This window comes from Gigantopelta aegis, chromosome 8 (genome assembly GCF_016097555.1).
Source record: "Gigantopelta aegis isolate Gae_Host chromosome 8, Gae_host_genome, whole genome shotgun sequence".
NCBI lineage: Eukaryota > Metazoa > Mollusca > Gastropoda > Neomphalida > Peltospiridae > Gigantopelta > Gigantopelta aegis.
This window is the reverse complement of record NC_054706.1, coordinates 79,303,744-79,323,002: the sequence shown is the minus strand read 5'-3', so window position 1 is coordinate 79,323,002 and position 19,259 is coordinate 79,303,744. Positions and strand designations below refer to the sequence as shown.

Here is a 19,259-nt window from a genome sequence, read left to right as displayed (position 1 = left end):
GTAAACAAAAACAAACAAATTAAATTATCTTCAAGAGTTTTGTATCTGAAAAACAAAATCAAAGTGCACCATAGGTCTCCGATAATTGAAAGTCTGTGTATCCCATAAATGAGTTATGCACAAATAAATTCAAGTAACCCATTTCCTTTTTGTGAATCCATTAGGGCCATGTAAATCATGTCCTATATTTAATGCAAGAGTGAAACTACTGTTTAATGTTTTAAAATTATGTAGCGATCTCTGAAATTTCTGTAGCGAATTTCGACACAATGCTAGACAATATGTTTCCTATTGAACACAAGTACTAATGAACACCTATACTTCCTGACACAGTGATAGCAGTAATAAATTACATTCCTTCTGGGTGTAAAAGAATAAAAGGTAAAGAATTTTGAAAATGTAACAAATGGTTAACATTTCGCATAAAGCAAAAGCTATACATTATATTGTTAGTAACTTATAGATCTTCCATGGTTACATTTTGGTTGCCGTAATCACTGCACAAACTTTAGTAGAAAACTTCCTTTTAAGATATTATTAAAATAAGCATCAACAAACAGATGTCTCAGTCTCAGCAGCACTGGTGATGACTGCCACAAATGGAAATATAATATGATCAATACTAGATAGGTTTTCATACAAAATGGTAAACTAAGACTGCATTTAAAAAAATAATAATAATAAAAGACCTACAAAACAAGCAAATGTAGATTTTTATCAAAGTGAAAGTGGTTGCTGTGATAACTAAGTAACAAATGGATGAATGGAAGGAAGGAATGTTTTATTTAACGACACCCTCCAGATAGATGTAAACACTGAACACTGTCCTCTTGTTCCAAGTCTGAGAAGCTGCTCTCTCAAAAACCTCACACACAACTCTCACCTGGATACACAGCTTAGTATTCTCACTGGCTGAACATAAAAGGAGGGTTATACCAGTAAAAATCCTCCTAATGCCTCCCCACAAATGTTTTTAAAATTCCAACTGAGCCACAAGTAGTAACTTCAATATAACACCCCACCCCCCACCCCCCACCCCCCACAACTCTATATCATTGTATCGTGTGCTAGCAACATGCCTCTTAATGTTAGTCTGTAATTTTAAAATTTGTTTTAACAAAATTCCTCCAAATCGGTTGCTTAAATTATTCACAATAATAAGAAATTTAGTTCATTAACACTCATACAATGTTTCATTTAGTCATCAACCATTTTCATGTTATTAAAAAAAAAATACTTCAATCAAGTTTACAATTGATGTTCAATCAAAGATGCAAAATATGTTGCCACTAATCAAGTTCAGTTTTATAGTAATAAAGTTATTAATCAACCTAGCAAGTCATAAAACAAAACTTGTATTATTTTACTTATGTAACTCCCAAAATCTGGGCTTATTTGCTTATAGTCAACAATTAGATATATTGTCACTATGAGTCACTATGCTCTTCAAAATGTCATAGTGAAGGGGAAACCAGGACGGTTGCTAATGCAACATTGGGATGGCTAAGCAACACGAGACAACAGCAAAGTGGTGCGCCCTCCTTAACATGGCTAGAGAGAACACCGAGTATGTCATTAAGATATGGGAATTATCTGTTGGATCTTAATCATGTGATTATTGGTGGTGACCAATAAATCCCCAAGCAACAGAATAGAATAGATGTTTAATGACAACAAGCACGAAAAATACATTGGCTATTGGGTGTCCCAAGCAACAGAGCTCTGTACTTAGATAACAACTGCACCAAAACATTCACATGCATATAAAAATATGAAACTCATTTAACTTTATAATGCATGCAAGCTAAAAATTGTAGCATTTCAAGTTAAAAAGCACTAGATCCAGTTTTGGCACTAAAATAATATGTCTAAAGTAGTCAGTTTTCAAACAACTTTATTTAATGTAAAGTAACTTTCTCATTTCTTTTACTAACATACTGAACTGAGATAATAAAAAAAGAATAGAAAAAAAGGTTAATCTCTCTTTTTCTTTCTTTTTTTTAACTGATATAATAGAAGGTGCAGAATTAATTTAGTACCAAAAAACCAGAAACAATTTCTTTAAAAAACAACTTTGTTACTACCTTCGAAGACAACAGTAAAATACAACAATAGAAAAAAGCATTTAAACACTTTCACATAAACCAAAGACTTACGGATAGGCTGCCATTGTAGCTAGTTTGATATACACATCCCAGTTGACCCGGTCAATGCAAGTGAAATACTGAGGTGGTGGCAGTTTGTAGCGGCTACAAAACTGAGCTGGTGTGAACTCGTAATCCTGTCGAACCTCGGGATGTTCGGCCTTGCACGCCACAATTAGTGTTGGGATTTTACTATCAATAAAGTGTTTCTGAAATGTTAAATATGTATAATTTTGAAACAAACTAAACACCTTTGCTAACAAGAGTTGTAAAACCCATCAAAAAGGAATTAAGGGCAGGTTAAGTTAACCAAATGCAAAAATAATAAATTAATAATAATCTGATACATATATTTGCCAAAATGTCAAATATACAACAGTAAAATAGTAATTTTTTTAAAACTCTACATATGCAGGAAGTAAAATTACTACTAAACAGTTTAAGGCAGCCATCTTGTAAGACAAAAGTAAAACAATTTTAATGAGCTGGCTAACTTATAAATAGGTGTAGACTGAACTAAATTATTTTCAAAACTGTACAAACATTTATTTATCTTCTATTTAATTTGACATGCACCTATAAACAAACTTACCAGGTACAGATTTGCACAAAATGCGAAAGACCTCGGGTTAGTGACGTCGTACATAAGGCAAGCTACGTCACAGTCCAGTTCGGTGGGCGTCAACATCTGTGACATTGCAACATCAACTTCATGAAGCTGAAAGAGAAACATGCCTTAGAAGATCAGTCGCCCAGTTTTAAATTCTTTTGCATCAATACTTTACATTTCAATTTTATTGTATGCCAATTCCTAACTTAGTTCTAAATCAGGTTTCAATAAATCTCTTCAACAGCCATTTGTACTGGTTTAATATCCGGTCTGGTGTTTAAAAAACGTTTTGAATCGACTCAAGACTCAAGACTTATAGAAATAATCAAACACTTTAAGGTCATGGCAGTACCACACAAATTGCATATATGTGACATCATTAAAGAGTTAAGACTAAAGTTTTATAAGCCATAGTTGTGAAAGTGTCTTATTAACCACTGGATATGTTAAACTAGCAAATAAATGATAAGACTGGTGTTAAGATTAATAAGATTCACACCAACAAAGCTATGACAAAGCTTACCATTAGATATTTTTCCTGTCCGTAGACCAGAACAGTGTTTATTGTAAAACTGGACAGCATGTGTTTGTTGAGTGTGGCTACATATCGTAGGTTTCGATTTAGTAATCCTTGTAGAAAAGAAGTCTAAAAAAATAAAAAAAATAAAAATAACAAATAACAAAAAACACTGTTGGCAGAAACAGAACCTATATAAATTGGATATTTTTCAGTACACAAGCTCTGAAGATTTTAAATATTAAATGTTTCCTAACATACAAGCTCAAAGTAAAACAGCCCAAAATATTGGTATACTAAATAAACTCTAAATAAAACCATTAAAACTAACAACTTTTAGGTATGCATAAATATGTCAACAATAGAATGTATAAATAGTAATAACAGTGAGAAGAAACTGCTAACAACAACCGTTCAGCTATGACTATAAAGTTGTTAAAATAAAGTATATGTTTTATAAATCACATTAATACCTGTATTCTAACAAGAAATATTATTTACACAATGTCAGTTTGAATCTAGAACCAGTAATACTTACTTTTCCAACAAGTTTAGCACCAAGTACATGACAGCGAAAGACATTTCGTGTGGTCTGCCTCTTCTCTAAATCTATCTTTTTATCTCTTGTTACTGCATAAACAAAGTGACAAAAAAAGTAAAAATACTGTCTATTACTTTTTTAAATAATAAATTACTACCACGATGCTCTCCAACAAAACAAAGTACTAAAATCTGTGTTCAAATATCTAATAAAATAATAAACTCAGTATAATTAAAACACATTTTACATGTGTAGTTAATCCGTAACACCTAAAGGTATTCACTAGTCATACTAACCTTGAGGAATTAGTTAAATACATTTGCATTTGTAATAAAACAAAATCTGGTAATAAGACAGTAATATAAAATGCTACTCTCGTTTTCATTAGATATAATTTTTACGAAACAAATGAACTTCCCATGTTAGTATGTGCCTATATGTCAGATACCACCTTCAAATAATGTAAAATCTGCAATTACTTCCAACATACTTAATGAGACATAGGAATGCACAGAGCAAAGTGCAGGGAAGACGACATCACTTACTGAAATGACGTCATTTAGCAACTAAATAATATGCACCTGATGGTATGTACAAAATTTGTATGATACACCCAGACATTGACCAGGTGGGTAATAATACATGATACGTAAATAACACAGTAATTAAACCACAAATTGCGGACTGAAATTAAGAACTGGTTATATCAGCTGTCCACTATTTTTTTATTTTTTTTGTAAAACGAAAGAATAAATATTTAATGGCAAATCAACACATGAATGAATGATCAACATCAATATAAAAATATGACAGTTAAATATTTAGTAGTAATAATGTAAAGATATATAATTTAAATAAAAAATAACCTTTGCTTATTTTCTTAAACATTAAAAACATGTTTTTCTGAAAGCATGATTTTGGACACGACCAGTTCAGTTTGATAACCTTTGAAATGTCTGTTGTGAACATTACAGGAGTAACTGTAACATAGATATTAACAGGCACACACCCATACCCTGACTTACCCTGTATAGCAGACATTTGACTGCTATGACAGTAGTGATATCCAAGATAGGCGAGATATTCGATTGTTCGTGGAACATCAAGAAGCGTGGTTAACCTACAAAAACATCACAATAACCTGAATAGTACCGTGAAGACATCCCAATTTTAATTAAATGTGCACTCGAAACGATAAAACAAACTGGAGATTTAATGATGTCGCTTGAATTTCTGTAATAAAATTAGTATTACCATCAACTTATCTCCCATGTGTTTGCCTTAACTACATCTAGTTAGCATTATAGTGGCTTTCAGCATCCACTGTACTTATATCTATAAATCTCATATCTATTCCAACACAATTGTCAGTAATTAAATTTGGGGGGAAAAACCTGCATTTAACTTAAAACTTTTAGTAAGACACCTACTTTTTTTGTTTTAGTCATATGCCCGTAAGTTAAAGTTTTAGTTTAACAAAACCACTAGAGCACATTGATTAAGTAATGATGAGGTACTGGATGTCAAACATTTGGTAATTCTGACATAGTCTTTGAGAAAAAACTTGCTACATTTTTCATTAGTAGCACAGAATCTTTTGTGTGCTCCATCCCACAAACAGGATAACACATATCACAACCGTATACCAGTTGTGGTGCACTAGCTGGAACGAGAAATAGCCCATCAAAAGGGATCAATCCTAGACTGAGCACGCATCAGGTAAGTGCTTCACATACCCTGTTCATCAGGTTCATTACAGGCCTCTGAAAATTGTTACAGCGACAGTTTCATTCATGCGTCGCTCGCATAAGTATAGTTTGCTTAACCCATTTCTCGTTCACACCTTCAAGTTATGACATCATTTACATGTTCATAATGGCTTACCTAAAAACAAAATGGGTTAGCTGAATTTATTTTTGTGCAACCCACAAATGGTTTACACAATGTTCAATTCTCAGTGGGCTGAATTAAAGGAAAAAAGCAGCAATATTGTGAGCAAGCGACTTACGTCCACTGTGCCAGGTAGCCCTTCAGTGTGATCCAACCTTCACTGTTGGTGCTGACCGTGTTGTTCACATCCGGTCCCCACGGCATCAGTGGGGACGTGCTGAACAGGTTCAACTGTTCGGTCGGGGACAGACACCCGTCGCAGTCCTGGAGCAGCAATATATATCATGTGATTGAACTATACATTTTATTAACAAAATCAAATACCAGAGACAAAAAACAGAGAAAAAGTTTCGTTTATACTATAAATGGAGAAAACTTGAGGTGTTTCCTATTTTAAGAACACTTCACCTGGCCTCAACACAAATGCATATTCCCCTAAGGATAGTAGTCTGGTCCAAACATCCCAACAGACAATGGGATGGTCTAAAATTCTTCAACTGTGTCCTCCTTCCTGTTCCAGTCACATGACTGTAACTTAGGGGAATATGCATTTGTGTTGAGGCCAGGTGAAGTAGAAAAGAAATGTCTGTTCTGCAATGCTAATCTTTAGAAATAACTTGACAATCTAATAATTAAAAATATATTTTAAGATTTTTGTCCATTTCAGTAAGCTGTAGTAAAATGTATTGTAAAAGTCTTCCATTTGATATATTTACCTGATCGTACCGCTCAAACAATTCTGACAGGAAGCTGTAACCCTGATGAGTCAATTCTGTTGTACACCCAGGCCCAACCTGCAACCTAAACATTTTTATATACAATTTAGTATAACACAAACATACACACACACATTTTATGACCTATTAACAGGGATGAGAATGGCAAATGACAGAGTTCGAAATTTGTTTGAGAAAGTCACTAACCCTCACAAAAACTTTGGCTAGTGCCCTCTATGGCAAACATCTATGCTGCTGCAAAAGGGACAAGAGAATAGACGCACCTTCCCAAATGATACAAGCACTACTTATGTGAATTTTTATTTTTTAAATTTATTATCACAATTTGAAAAAATTCTTTCCAGGTATTCGAAAGTTAAATATTTACTAATACAAGAACAATAACTCCTAATCAAATTACAAGTTATGAACTTTCATATCAAGTGATATTGAATTAATTGTGGCAATCTAATAAGCCTGCTAAACTATAAAAAGAGATTAATAAATCGTTACAAGAAATATTCCCCTCACCTCGGAGCAATGAAATCTTTTGTAAGGCTTAGGTTGTCATCATATCCGAAGTGTCTCAACACTGTCCAGGTAGTTTCATGTCTTCCCTTCTGAATAAACAGGGTGTGAAGAAACAAGAACCCTGAAAAATAAATCAACATTAAGAGGGTGGCTGTGCTGGTGGTAGTGGGGGGGTGGGGAGTTGATTGGAGAACTTTACCTGCAATAAAAAACACTGAAATCTGGTCACATGCAGATGAAAACAACTTACCCATTAAGAGATTACAATGTATAAAATCATACTGTAGACATTTTAGCTACCCTCATTTGTAGAATAAACAGCAAATTAAACACATTGTCATTGTTATTAAAAATACTGACCTTTGATGGATAGAGAGTTATTTTTAATGCCTTCACTCGTGTGTTTTTTTACAATAGCCTTCACATCTTCAAGGGCTTGTGGGTGTAGTGGTGCATTAAAACATTTTTCCTGAAATAAAGATTAAAGATTCTGTATTGGTCTCAAATTAATATTAAATTCAAAATGCAAACAGGTTCAAATACAACCAGACTTGATCAGTGACATAGTATTATCTAAGTATGTACTGCACACTGTAATTGTTCACTTTAAATTAATCCTTCACAAAAACAAATCAAACACAAAACAACTGCGTAAATCTAATAAAATGAGAAAAATCAAATCTTAACACAGCGTATCCATAATTAGGATGCCACTGAAGAAATTACCCAAATTCTTAGTAATTACTACTTTTCTTTTACCGCATTTTCCTGTATATCTTTGCTTTATCCCATTCATGTACTGCATCCTTATCCAGGGTATGGAATGTTATGTTATTAGTTTATAGTTGTTATTATGTAACTACTTCTCAGAATAGTTCACAAACATCCAATTGTTTTCATTTGATAAAATTAAAGTTTGTTTTGTTTAATGACACCACTAGAGCACATTGATTCATTAATCTTCGGTTACTGGATATCAACCATTTGGTCATTCTGACATATAGTCTTAGAGAGGAAACCAGCTACATTTTTCCATTAGCAGCAAGGGATCTTTTATATGCACCATCCCACAGACAGGATAACACATACCACTGCCAGTCATGGTGTTCTTTTATTTGTGAGCTGATTTCTAAAAGTGCAAACCAAAGTTATTGATGCATTCCTGATGATTTACCTGAAATATGTTTATTTCTTTGTCATTTAACAACCCATCGTTGTCCATGTCACATATCTGAAAGATATTAAAACAAACTTCAAACGTAATAAATGTTTATATTTCTTATTAGCTTGTGCATTATGGTTAACAATACAAAACAAAAATTTAAAAACCTAAACAAAACTAATGAGCAGGTTCCCTTTGCTATGTAAATAACAACTTGTTTTCAGTTAAAATAGTAAGGATTTTAAATGATTACATCCGTATGTCATTGTCATGAAATGCAGGAGTTTTCAGTTATTAAGGAGAGACTATACTTAATTTGTATAGGGAATTTAATGAAAAACTTGATTATTTTACAAAACTAAATTTCATTAAGTTTTTTTTTTTCTTCCAATAACTGTTTAGCCCCCAGAAACATAAGCAAGGTTAAGGTTGGGGACCACTAATTATTGAGACAGATTTTGCATGAAGTTTTTATCAACATGGGATGCTAGCCAATGAGCTAACACTATCAGATTTCTGACATATTGTGACAAACAAGGATAAGTGGATTTTACATGAAAACTAGTAAAAATCGCAAACATACTACAGTTCAAACATGGATAATGCCAAACCCAAGTTGACTGTTTTTACTTCTTAAAAGCTTAATATCAAAGTTACTGTGGTGCAACTTGAGCGAGTATGGTGAAAATAAATGATAATTTTGTCTGTAAGATTAATGTGTGGACATCTGGTTATATAGCAGCTGAAATATAGCATGATTTTTTTAACATCAAGCTAATCAAAATCATAATAACTATAAATACATCAGCAGAACATTTTTAAGACTAAAATTAAACTTTACCTTGAAAATTCTAGCTAATGCCTTTTTGCAGGTTAATGTGAGCTGAAAAAGCAATAAAAAAGGAGTTCATATAAGTACAAAACACACATCTTTTAATTTTTATATTACAACTGTAGCTGAAAGATCCTTAGGCACAACTGTAGATAAAATATTACCTGTGCTTTATTAATTAATTTGAAAATACAGCCAAATGCTATTAAAACAACACAGCCCCATCATGCACGTAATCTGCCAAACTCACTCATTGTCCATAAAATGTTTAAGCACAGACTAGTTGTATATAAATGTAGTATTGTACACAAATTAGCTCTCACTCAATTACACAAATGCATTGGCCAATACTTTCTACACTTAAAACATGGCAAAATATCCTAATACGCCACCAACGGCTCAGCAGAACTGTCTTGCCTACCATACACTGTTTCAATTTTCATATTATTACAGTGGTAGCTGAAATTTTATTCTAGTTTATTAATTAAGCCCCAGTAAACATTAAGGCATTCTGATTTTTTAAAACAGTGATTGTTTTTCTTATAAGTTCTTATAAAGTGATAAAAAAAAAAACACTGTTCAATTATAAAAGTAAATTAATGTTTTGCTAACTGCTTTTTCTTCGGGGTTGTACACCGGAGCTGTAGGGTGGAGGACAGCTTTCTGAGCATAGTAAAACACTTCACTGATGTTCTTCAGGGTACGAGCCGAACACTGAAATAAACTTACTATTAAATATATTTTAACAGTATATTATCAACATATTACTAAAATTAACACATTAATGAAATATAAATACATAAAGAAAACGGATCTATTTTCTCTTTTCATGAACAGATAACTCGACCTCAAACCTATGAAAAGTTCTTACATTTGAAAAAACATAAAAGTCAAGGACATTTCCAGGACATTTTTTTTTCCAGGACATGAAATGTTCAATCAATGAATGTTTTTATAACAAACTGTCTGAATTTAGACAGGTTATGAGGACAACAAAAGCAAAGATGCGAAAAAAATAAACCACCAAATTTTTTACCAAGACATTTCAGGTCTGGATTAAAAAAAAATCAAATTCAAGAACATTCCAGTATTTCCAGGATAAGTAAGAACCCTGCCATGGCATTTCCCAATGTTGTCTCGATCACCTCAGTTTACCAGTTTATTTGATTGGCTTACAGACTATCATCGTCATCACTCTCAGTTGTTCTTTGTAATTCCTCATTAAATATCTGTATTATCTAATCTGAATGCAAAACTATTAATGTAATCAATCTGGTATCACTGCACAAGACAGGAAATGAAGGAAGGAAATGTTTTATTTAACAACACACTCAACTCATTTTACTTAGTTATATGGGTCAGACATATGGTTAAGGACCACACAGATATTGAGAGAGGAAACCCGCTGTAGCCACTTCATGGGCTACTCTTTTCGATTAGCAGCAAGGGATCTTTTATATGCACCATCCCACAGACAGGATAGTACATACAATGGCCTTTGTTACACCAATTGTGGAACACTGGCTGGAACGAGAAATAGCCCAATGGGTCCACCAATGGGGATCGATCCTAGACCAACCGTGCATCAAGCAAACGCTTTACCACTGGGTCCCTTGCACACTATAGGATAGCCATACCTCTACACACGTTTCCACTTCTGCAAAGTCATTCATTATTGGTAAAATACTCTGAAAGGAAAACAAGTCTTGTAAATATGCAGCAAAAAATAAATTTAGAATGTGTATACTTGATGATATTTTATTGACTAGTACGAGACAGGCAGCTGCTGCCAAAGAAATGCTTAGGACATGGTTACCAACTTTCAGAAAATAGCCTAATACTTTGAGAAAAAAAAGCACCGTTTTTTGCCCTTTCCAAATGTTTTAACTATTAGAGTTTTAAAATGTTATTTAGATGCACACATGCATTCTAAGTACAGCTAAAACAATACATGTTCTCTACCAGGCCCCACAAATTTTCTCCTAAGTTCATAAGCCATAACCTTCAAAAATTTATAAATTCCATTTTGACAGTTATGGCCCTTGAATAAATTCCCATCAAAGTGAACCGTAAACTAGCCATACTTTGTCAAAAATGGGTAAATACCAATAAAACCCAAATTTGATATGTAACTCTTCATGTATGGGACAGACAGAAAGATGGAGACAAAACTTATAGTCTGCTCTGGTTGGAGCAGTAGGGATTAATAAATATGCAAGGATGAGTTTCTGTGACGGTCACAGCAAGACAAATATTAAAATAAGCTAAAATCACCTATAGTCCCTGACAACAATGTTTGAACTCTAATATTGGTTAGTTTTAAGGACATTTTGGGTGTTAGCTTGTCCTTGATACAAATTAATTTGTTCTCAGAAACATGTAAATAACGTCTTGTCAGAAAATTGTTTTCCATCTTATGCAGTGGATTTAGAAAAAGACTTCAAAGGTTGTTTATACTAGAGAAAGCAATTCAAAACAGATAAAAAAGTGTAAGTGAAATGTACGGTTACCTCCAATGTGGGAAATTCTGCTAAATCCACTTTATTTCCCACCAGTATGACAGGAGTTCTGTGGTCCTCTCCAAGAGTGTTTCGAATGAATGGCAACCAGTATGTCGTTAACTGCAAAACAGATCAAAACAAAACGTTTTACAAAGGAATGAATGAATGTTTAATGATATCACAGCACGAGTCTGACAACAGATTCATGGCAACTCTATCTCACAGATCGCAAGTATATGAAATGTTAACTATAAGCAGGGTTGGACAAATCCACTAGCCCTCGATCCCGGCTAGCGACGTTTATCAAACTGTATTATTCAACTATTACAGGTAGGGCACTAGCCAAAGCGTCTGTTAGCGCTAGTGACTTTCTCAAACAGTTGTCAAACACAATAACTACATCATAGCACAAGGTCTTGTTTATAGTATGTTTCTTAATCTGGTGCCTGTAAATTAAGTTTTGTCAGTCTAATGTTTCCAAGCAACAGATCTACAAGTAAAAACATAATTTAGAGAAAGTAAATACTATTGACACCTATATTATATTTCACGCTTGACTATTGTATCAGCAGACAGACTAGATATAAATTAGCAATGATGATGGCAATCACAATATGAAAGGGAAGCTAGAAAATTTACAAAAATAAATGCTTACCCTTTGAACTGTGTCTTCATCAGTGACTGCATATACAACACACACCACACTTGCCTGCAGATATAAAATGCAGTGAACACTGAAACTCATGAAAATAATGTATCATGATATTACTCTATTAATGCGTCTGGCAAATTCAATTTTAAAAGATCACACTGCAGACAGTGGTTTTCAATAAATTTACTTTAGTTTTGTAACATCGAATGAATGAATGAATGAATGAATGAATGAATGAATACATTGTCAAACAAAGTTAAGTGTATAAAATGAGATGCACAAGAAAACCAGTCTTACCTTGGAAATCTCCTCCCGCAGTGCCACTTCATTTTGCTCTTGTCCTAAAACAAAGTTATGTATTTTTCAATCAACAATAGTCGGCAGGGTATCTCATAAAATAACATATATTTAAAAAAAATAACAACCTTGCTAGTTCTAAGCAGCAACAGTTAAAATATTTCAAAAACATGCAAAATAATGGAATATATTCTGGAAATTCTTATATTTCACAACATATTTATGCCATTACTAAAACATTTGATGAGTTTTCATTAAGCTTTTCATTTTACAAAGCTTCATTTCCAAGAGACAAATAAACAGCAGTATGTACTGGTAACAATTCACACTGTCTCAATTATCACATGGCATTTAAAGTTAGCTCAGAGGAAAATAAGAATTTTAACTTATTTTTAAACTACTGGTATTTAACAAGAAGAGGATAATCCAACACTAGTCTGTATTTAGCTGGCCATAATCAGATTAATGATTTCGGCATGAGGACATTTTAGCAGGTTGGTTAAAGGACATTCAGGTATTAATACAAATTCAGTAAACAAAGAGATATCTGAAAACCTGAAGAGTCCACGATATGTGTTGGAACATGTTCTGGGGTGACATCAGCCGGAATTGTGATCTCTTCTGCTTTTGCTGGAACCTGCAATATCAAAAGATACGTTCGTAAATCTCTAGCATCAGTCTTTTTTATTTTTTATTTATTTATTTATTTTACAATAGCAGGCCAAATGAATTGTCTTGCAATGAAAAAAAAATATGTCCTGCTGAAAACAGGACAGCATGAGATAAGGACACGGTTTAGGATGGTGTGTGAAAAAATAGGACCTCTAAGTCTACTAGTAACAAATATTTCAGAGCATTTTGGAATTAAAATAGAACAGAATCACAAGCTAAATAGCAGATAAGATAATTGTGCATGTATTTTTCTCTTGAAAAATGACCTGAAAGTTTGGTGGGAGTGGATAGCCAGTGAATTTCTGTTTCACATGCAGGGTTTAAAAAATAGACAAGATTTTTGCCTTTCGCAGACCACTATTTCGAGACATGCAGTGTATGCCACAATCTATAAATTAACAGGGAAAAACAAAAGGATGTTATAAGTACAATTTTATCATTACAGAGAACACTAAAATGGAATCAGTGTTTACGTTGCACTGTTCATTGAGCATAAAAGGTAAAATTCCACGTCTGATGTTTAATATACACATATCTATAGATGAATGTTTAATCACTTGTGTATCAACATTCTATCAATGTAGTCACCATCTGGAACCAGTTACATGAACACTGAATTCTTCAGTTACAAAGATTATAAACTTACCTCCTCAGCAAACTCTTCACTCACCAAAGACAAAATCAGGGATGTTTTACCAACACCGTCTGCAAAAATAAATAAATCATTCCAAAATGTATTAATAACACCATCAGTGATGTCATGGTTAAGCCATCAGACTAATTGCTGGTGGGTACAGGGTTCACAGACCGGTACCGACTCCAACCCAGAGCGAGTTGTTAAGGGCTCAGTGGGTAGGTGTATGGCCACTATACCCTCTTCTCACTCACTAACCAACTAACAACTAACACACTGTCCTGGACAGACAGCCCGGTACCGGCTCCAACCCAGAGCGAGTTGTTAAGGGCTCATTGGGTAGGTGTAAGGTCACTATACCCTCTTCTCACTCACTAACCAACTAACAACTAACCCACTGTCCTGGACAGACAGCCCGGTACCGGCTCCAACCCAGAGCGAGTTGTTAAGGGCTCAGTGGGTAGGTGTATGGCCACTATACCCTCTTCTCACTCACTAACCAACTAACAACTAACCCACTGTCCTGGACAGACAGCCCGGTACCGGCTCCAACCCAGAGCGAGTTGTTAAGGGCTCATTGGGTAGGTGTAAGGTCACTATACCCTCTTCTCACTCACTAACCAACTAACAACTAACCCACTGTCCTGGACAGACAGCCCGGTACCGGCTCCAACCCAGAGCGAGTTGTTAAGGGCTCAGTGGGTAGGTGTATGGCCACTATACCCTCTTCTCACTCACTAACCAACTAACAACTAACCCACTGTCCTGGACAGACAGCCCGGTACCGGCTCCAACCCAGAGCGAGTTGTTAAGGGCTCATTGGGTAGGTGTATGGCCACTATACCCTCTTCTCACTCACTAACCAACTAACAACTAACCCACTGTCCTGGACAGACAGTCCGGTACCGGCTCCAACCCAGAGCGAGTTGTTAAGGGCTCAGTGGGTAGGTGTATGGCCACTATACCCTCTTCTCACTCACTAACCAACTAACAACTAACCTACTGTCCTGGACAGACAGCCCGGTACCGGCTCCAACCCAGAGCGAGTTGTTAAGGGCTCATTGGGTAGGTGTATGGCCACTATACCCTCTTCTCACTCACTAACCAACTAACAACTAACCCACTGTCCTGGACAGACAGCCCGGTACCGGCTCCAACCCAGAGCGAGTTGTTAAGGGCTCAGTGGGTAGGTGTATGGCCACTATACCTTCTTCTCTCTCAATAACCAACAACTAACCCACTTTCTTGGATAGACAGCCCAGATAGCTGAGGTGTGTGCCCAGGACAGAGTGCTTGAACCTTAATTGGATATAAGCACGAAAATAAAGTTGAAATGAAAATAACACCATCTGCTAAAATAAGGAAATCTCTCCAAAATATTATTAAAAAAACATTGGCCTGTTACATAGTTACATGCCCTTCTCAGTAAATTGTGTTCCTGAAGTGTATGTAACAACTTTTATTTAGAAACTATTAAATACCCAGTTGCATAAAAATAACAAATTAGTCATTTGTTATTATATTATATTATATAATAATAATAATATACAAAGAATTATGCAATATAGTTTTTGTCAATATGTTTGGTGAGTAAATTCAGTTTATAGCCTGGTTTTTACTATTTTAGTTCTCAACAAAAACACCAGTACATAAATTTTTTTATCAATTGTGTGCTGTTTAAATATTATAAATTATAAATACAAAAATCAATACTTGTTGTAATAAGAACAAATATTTCACACATTAATCACTAATTATAGTAGACGGAGTAGTCTATCATTCTAGAGCTAGACAAGACATTTCGTTTCCGGTACAGTGTCGGTAAAATCATGGACTGAAATTGTGTTTCCCATGATTATTATATCAAGTACGATTATTCAACGAAAATAATATATATCTAATTATTTTCAAAACAAAGTTTCTGATGGATTCCCATGATAATAAAGTACGGAAGCGAAAGAGTGTTTCCCATGAAATTTGTTTATAATCAAAGCTTCATATTTCAGTGGTTCTGAGGTCAACAAAACATGCTGACCTCAAAACAACTGAAATATAAAGCTTTGATCATATTAAAGTTCTTAATTTGGGAATATTAATTCTGGGTATATATGCAACCCCTGCAACTGTCCAAGACAATCGGTAATGCCACTGAGTTTTTAATTCTCCACGGCATATTTTTGCCTACAGTTGACATTATTCAATGGAGTTTTTTCAATGGCATATTTTTTGCTGTGGACATTTTTTTAACTGCACGGGTTGTATATGTATTTTGAGCATAACGTTTATTGGGTCAACTTTAGTGCAATCTAAAGCCCTGAACGATGTAAAATATTTGTAAAATATGTGTTAACAAGGACCCTAGCTTGAATACTCTGCTGCTTAAGAGCTAGACAAGACAGTTGGACAGCAGTGTTTCTGCCAGAAAGAAATTGGGGGGAGGGGGGTGCTATGGAATTGAATGCAACCACAGTCACTAGGGGCTATGGGGTGCCTCCCCCAGAAAGAAAATGGGTTAAGTTTAGGGTTAGGGTTAAGACAATCATACAGTAATAATAAGAGTAATTAAATTTGTTAAAAGGTTAATTGAAAAAAAATATCTGTAAAGTAATTTGGGTATGGTGCCATACCTGTTTTACCCTCTGCCAGAAACCCTGGATGGTTATATAATCACTCTCCGCTGTCAGAGAGATATGTCTATAATGAAAACACAGTATTTTTGCCTACCACTGAGTAGGCTATAATACAATAATCCTATGTTTATAATTAAATACCATTACATTGATCATTTTCAAATCAACAATATCAAATACATCACATAGTAACCACTAATACACAAACTACAAGAAAGAAAGATGACAGTACCCTCTTACCACGTTTTGCTTCAAAACATAGATGATGATGGGTTTCTTCCAATAGTGTGTATTAATTATTAATATGTGAAATATTTGTTATTTGCAAACTGGAAAATTATCAATGTAAAGGTATTTAACATCAAATATAGATTTATTGTTGTATTAGACAGGGAGAGTTGCTTCACTCTATTTAGCAAATTTAAAATGGCGTGGAATTTTTTTTTTTTTGTTGGATGATTTATTTTGTTAATAATTATGCAAGTACTTCAGTCAGGATTTAGTGAGTATGGTAGGTTATAATCATGAAAAACTGTGAACCAGGCTACCCCATAAATATTTTTTTAAGGAACCCTAACATCAAAATACTTGTGTTGAATTAAGAAAACCTTCCCAAAAACAAAGTGCACAAATAGGGAAAAGACAAGTAGACATTCAAAATATTTTTATATAAGCATAATGGAAAATGTATACATGATCGCCATTTTGCACTGTGCGCACTATATTAAATGACATATAATATTAAACAAACCTAAATAAACAACAGTTTTACACCGCTGTCATTGTTAAAGTCTTGTCTGTTTCGCAGATTCATTACATAAGAGTTTTGGTGACTTCACTTAACATGCGCCACTCTTGGAAAAACAATAGCCCAGTTTACTGGGGGTAGCTGAAGAATGTCAACATTAGACTATGACATGCAGTTAATCTCTTCATAACAGAAACTGGCATGAATATTAACATTTGCAGGGCTTCTCGATTTTTTACAAAATCCACTAGTCATGGCATCAGTGATTTAAAAAATTTACTAGCCACTATTAAAAATTCACTAGCCCTACTTCACTTAATACAATTTTACTAATACATGTGTAGTAATAATTGGAGAGGTTACCTTTATGTAACTTTTTTTCACTAGCCGTCGGGCATGACAATAGTAGTTATTTACTAGCCCAGCATTGAATATCACTAGCCATGGGAGTGGGGCTACCATAATCTAGAAGCCCTGATTTGTTGGTTGATTTTGACAAATCAATCATATTACAATGTGCATGTGCAGAAGCCATTTCCTGTTAATAGGCCAGTTCACAGTTACTCGAGGATACATTGTTGGTTTGTGTGTCCATTTGTTGCACTATCTCGGTTGAGAAACAGTTGAAATGTGGTGCCACAAGTTTTGAATACCAGGGGCCTAATTCACTAAACTTTCGTAACTGCGATCTCGCAGTGCAATGCTAAAAGACTTGCAAAGAGATGCTTTGTTGTCTAAAGGAGCCTAAGAAAGCTTTGTGAATTAGGTCCCAGCTATATATAGAGTATGTAACAATATCCAGACGTAGAACGAACCACACTTTCTACATCCCTTTGAACTAGGGCTATGCATGATTGCATGAAACTTTGATGAAACTTACCATCACCAACCAGGAGTATCCGCACATCTTTTTTTGGACCCATCTGAATAATTCTACAGTTAAGCAACTGTAGTTTAATGCAAGTAAATGTCAAATGTGTTTTCCTTTTAAATATTCCAATGCATAATGATTTTACATATCATAAAAGGAGATTGCGGTTCCACTCGGTCATCATAACCGATAAAGGTCAACTTCTGACATCACTTTTTGAAAAAAAAATTAGCTTCTACAACAGATTATAAGCTTCGAAATATGGGTTTATCTTTTAAAATTAAATATATTATTATGCAATACAATATAGTAAGTTTCTTTGAGTATTTCTTAGCTTATGTAATATTGTTTTGTACGTTTTACATTATCACATTTCCTCTTCGAAAATTCAGAAGTCAACTTCCGGAACATCCGGTGGGGAAAAAAAGTCAAATCGTAGTGAAAACGGCATAATTAAAATATCCCCAGTTTTATGTTAATTTGTTAGCTGCTATATTCAAATTGTTCCTCACTTCTGGGGTGCTGAGGATAATCTATTTTTGACTTATATATAAATTTATATATAATAAGTTTTTTTATAATTGATGTCAGAAGCTCTGAAAATAATCATGCCCACTAGCCTAAGAAGGCCCTACTAGGCTACTGAGGCTACTCTGCTGTTCGGGACATTTGGACGGTATGATCGCTCTTAACTGTACAAAAGTCCTTCTAGCTCCCGGACGGTAGAGTACTCTGGCTACATGCTCCCCTCCCTTCCCCAGTTGCTATTATCGTCTTCTTCAAATAAAACATCAGGTATAGGTACCGAACATTTGCTGTCGGAGGTGGCTGTATCATATTAAAGGTACATTATCATATTTGCATAATTATTCAATCTTGTAAATATTTAACAAGTAATATTTATAACAAAGCTAAATCCACTGGCGTAACCAGTATTTTATATTTGGGTGGGTGGGAGCTAACCTACACTATTGATGCATGTGCGTGCGTGCGTGCGTGCGTGCGTGTATGTATGTATGTATGATTTTATAAACTTTAATAATTTTAGAAAGAACAAAAAGTTTTATTTAGCTGGGGAAATGGGCCCCTGTGGCTCTCCTCCCTACACCACTGGTTAAATCTTAGAATATTAAAATTGTAATGACACTTGGCATAAAAATGTGGTAAAATTAAAGAGTAAACAAAACAACATGTCACATGTTCATCAGTGTTAGACAATTATGGGTTCACATTGGTTGCAAAACTTGTTTAACAGATTTCCCACAATTTAAAAAAAAAGCAGCTGAAATGTAGCTCAGTGCAGGATTGATC

General features: G+C 34.5%; 1 protein-coding gene across 3 annotated transcripts in view; it reads right to left on the bottom strand.

Annotated features, from left to right (window-relative positions):
* Positions 1-18,367, bottom strand: part of LOC121378285 (mitochondrial Rho GTPase 1-like) — a 28,421-nt gene extending 10,054 nt beyond the window's left edge. The window contains exons 1-19 of one of the 3 annotated variants that reach the window (XM_041506384.1): positions 17,958-18,367; positions 13,712-13,770; positions 12,949-13,030; positions 12,394-12,437; positions 12,100-12,153; positions 11,454-11,564; positions 10,581-10,631; positions 9,556-9,657; positions 8,953-8,994; positions 8,124-8,180; positions 7,310-7,418; positions 6,950-7,070; positions 6,419-6,503; positions 5,821-5,966; positions 4,838-4,932; positions 3,810-3,901; positions 3,278-3,400; positions 2,737-2,862; positions 2,157-2,353 (exon numbers count right to left, since the gene is read on the bottom strand). In XM_041506384.1, coding sequence (XP_041362318.1) covers positions 2,157-2,353; positions 2,737-2,862; positions 3,278-3,400; positions 3,810-3,901; positions 4,838-4,932; positions 5,821-5,966; positions 6,419-6,503; positions 6,950-7,070; positions 7,310-7,418; positions 8,124-8,180; positions 8,953-8,994; positions 9,556-9,657; positions 10,581-10,631; positions 11,454-11,564; positions 12,100-12,153; positions 12,394-12,437; positions 12,949-13,030; positions 13,712-13,770; positions 17,958-18,000 — 1,739 coding nt within the window. In that variant the 5' untranslated portion in view covers positions 18,001-18,367. The remainder of the gene's footprint in view (positions 1-2,156; positions 2,354-2,736; positions 2,863-3,277; positions 3,401-3,809; positions 3,902-4,837; positions 4,933-5,820; positions 5,967-6,418; positions 6,504-6,949; positions 7,071-7,309; positions 7,419-8,123; positions 8,181-8,952; positions 8,995-9,555; positions 9,658-10,580; positions 10,632-11,453; positions 11,565-12,099; positions 12,154-12,393; positions 12,438-12,948; positions 13,031-13,711; positions 13,771-17,957) is intronic. The other 2 variants (XM_041506382.1, XM_041506383.1) reach the window with 2 other exon arrangements.
* Between the last annotated feature and the right edge of the window lie 892 nt (positions 18,368-19,259).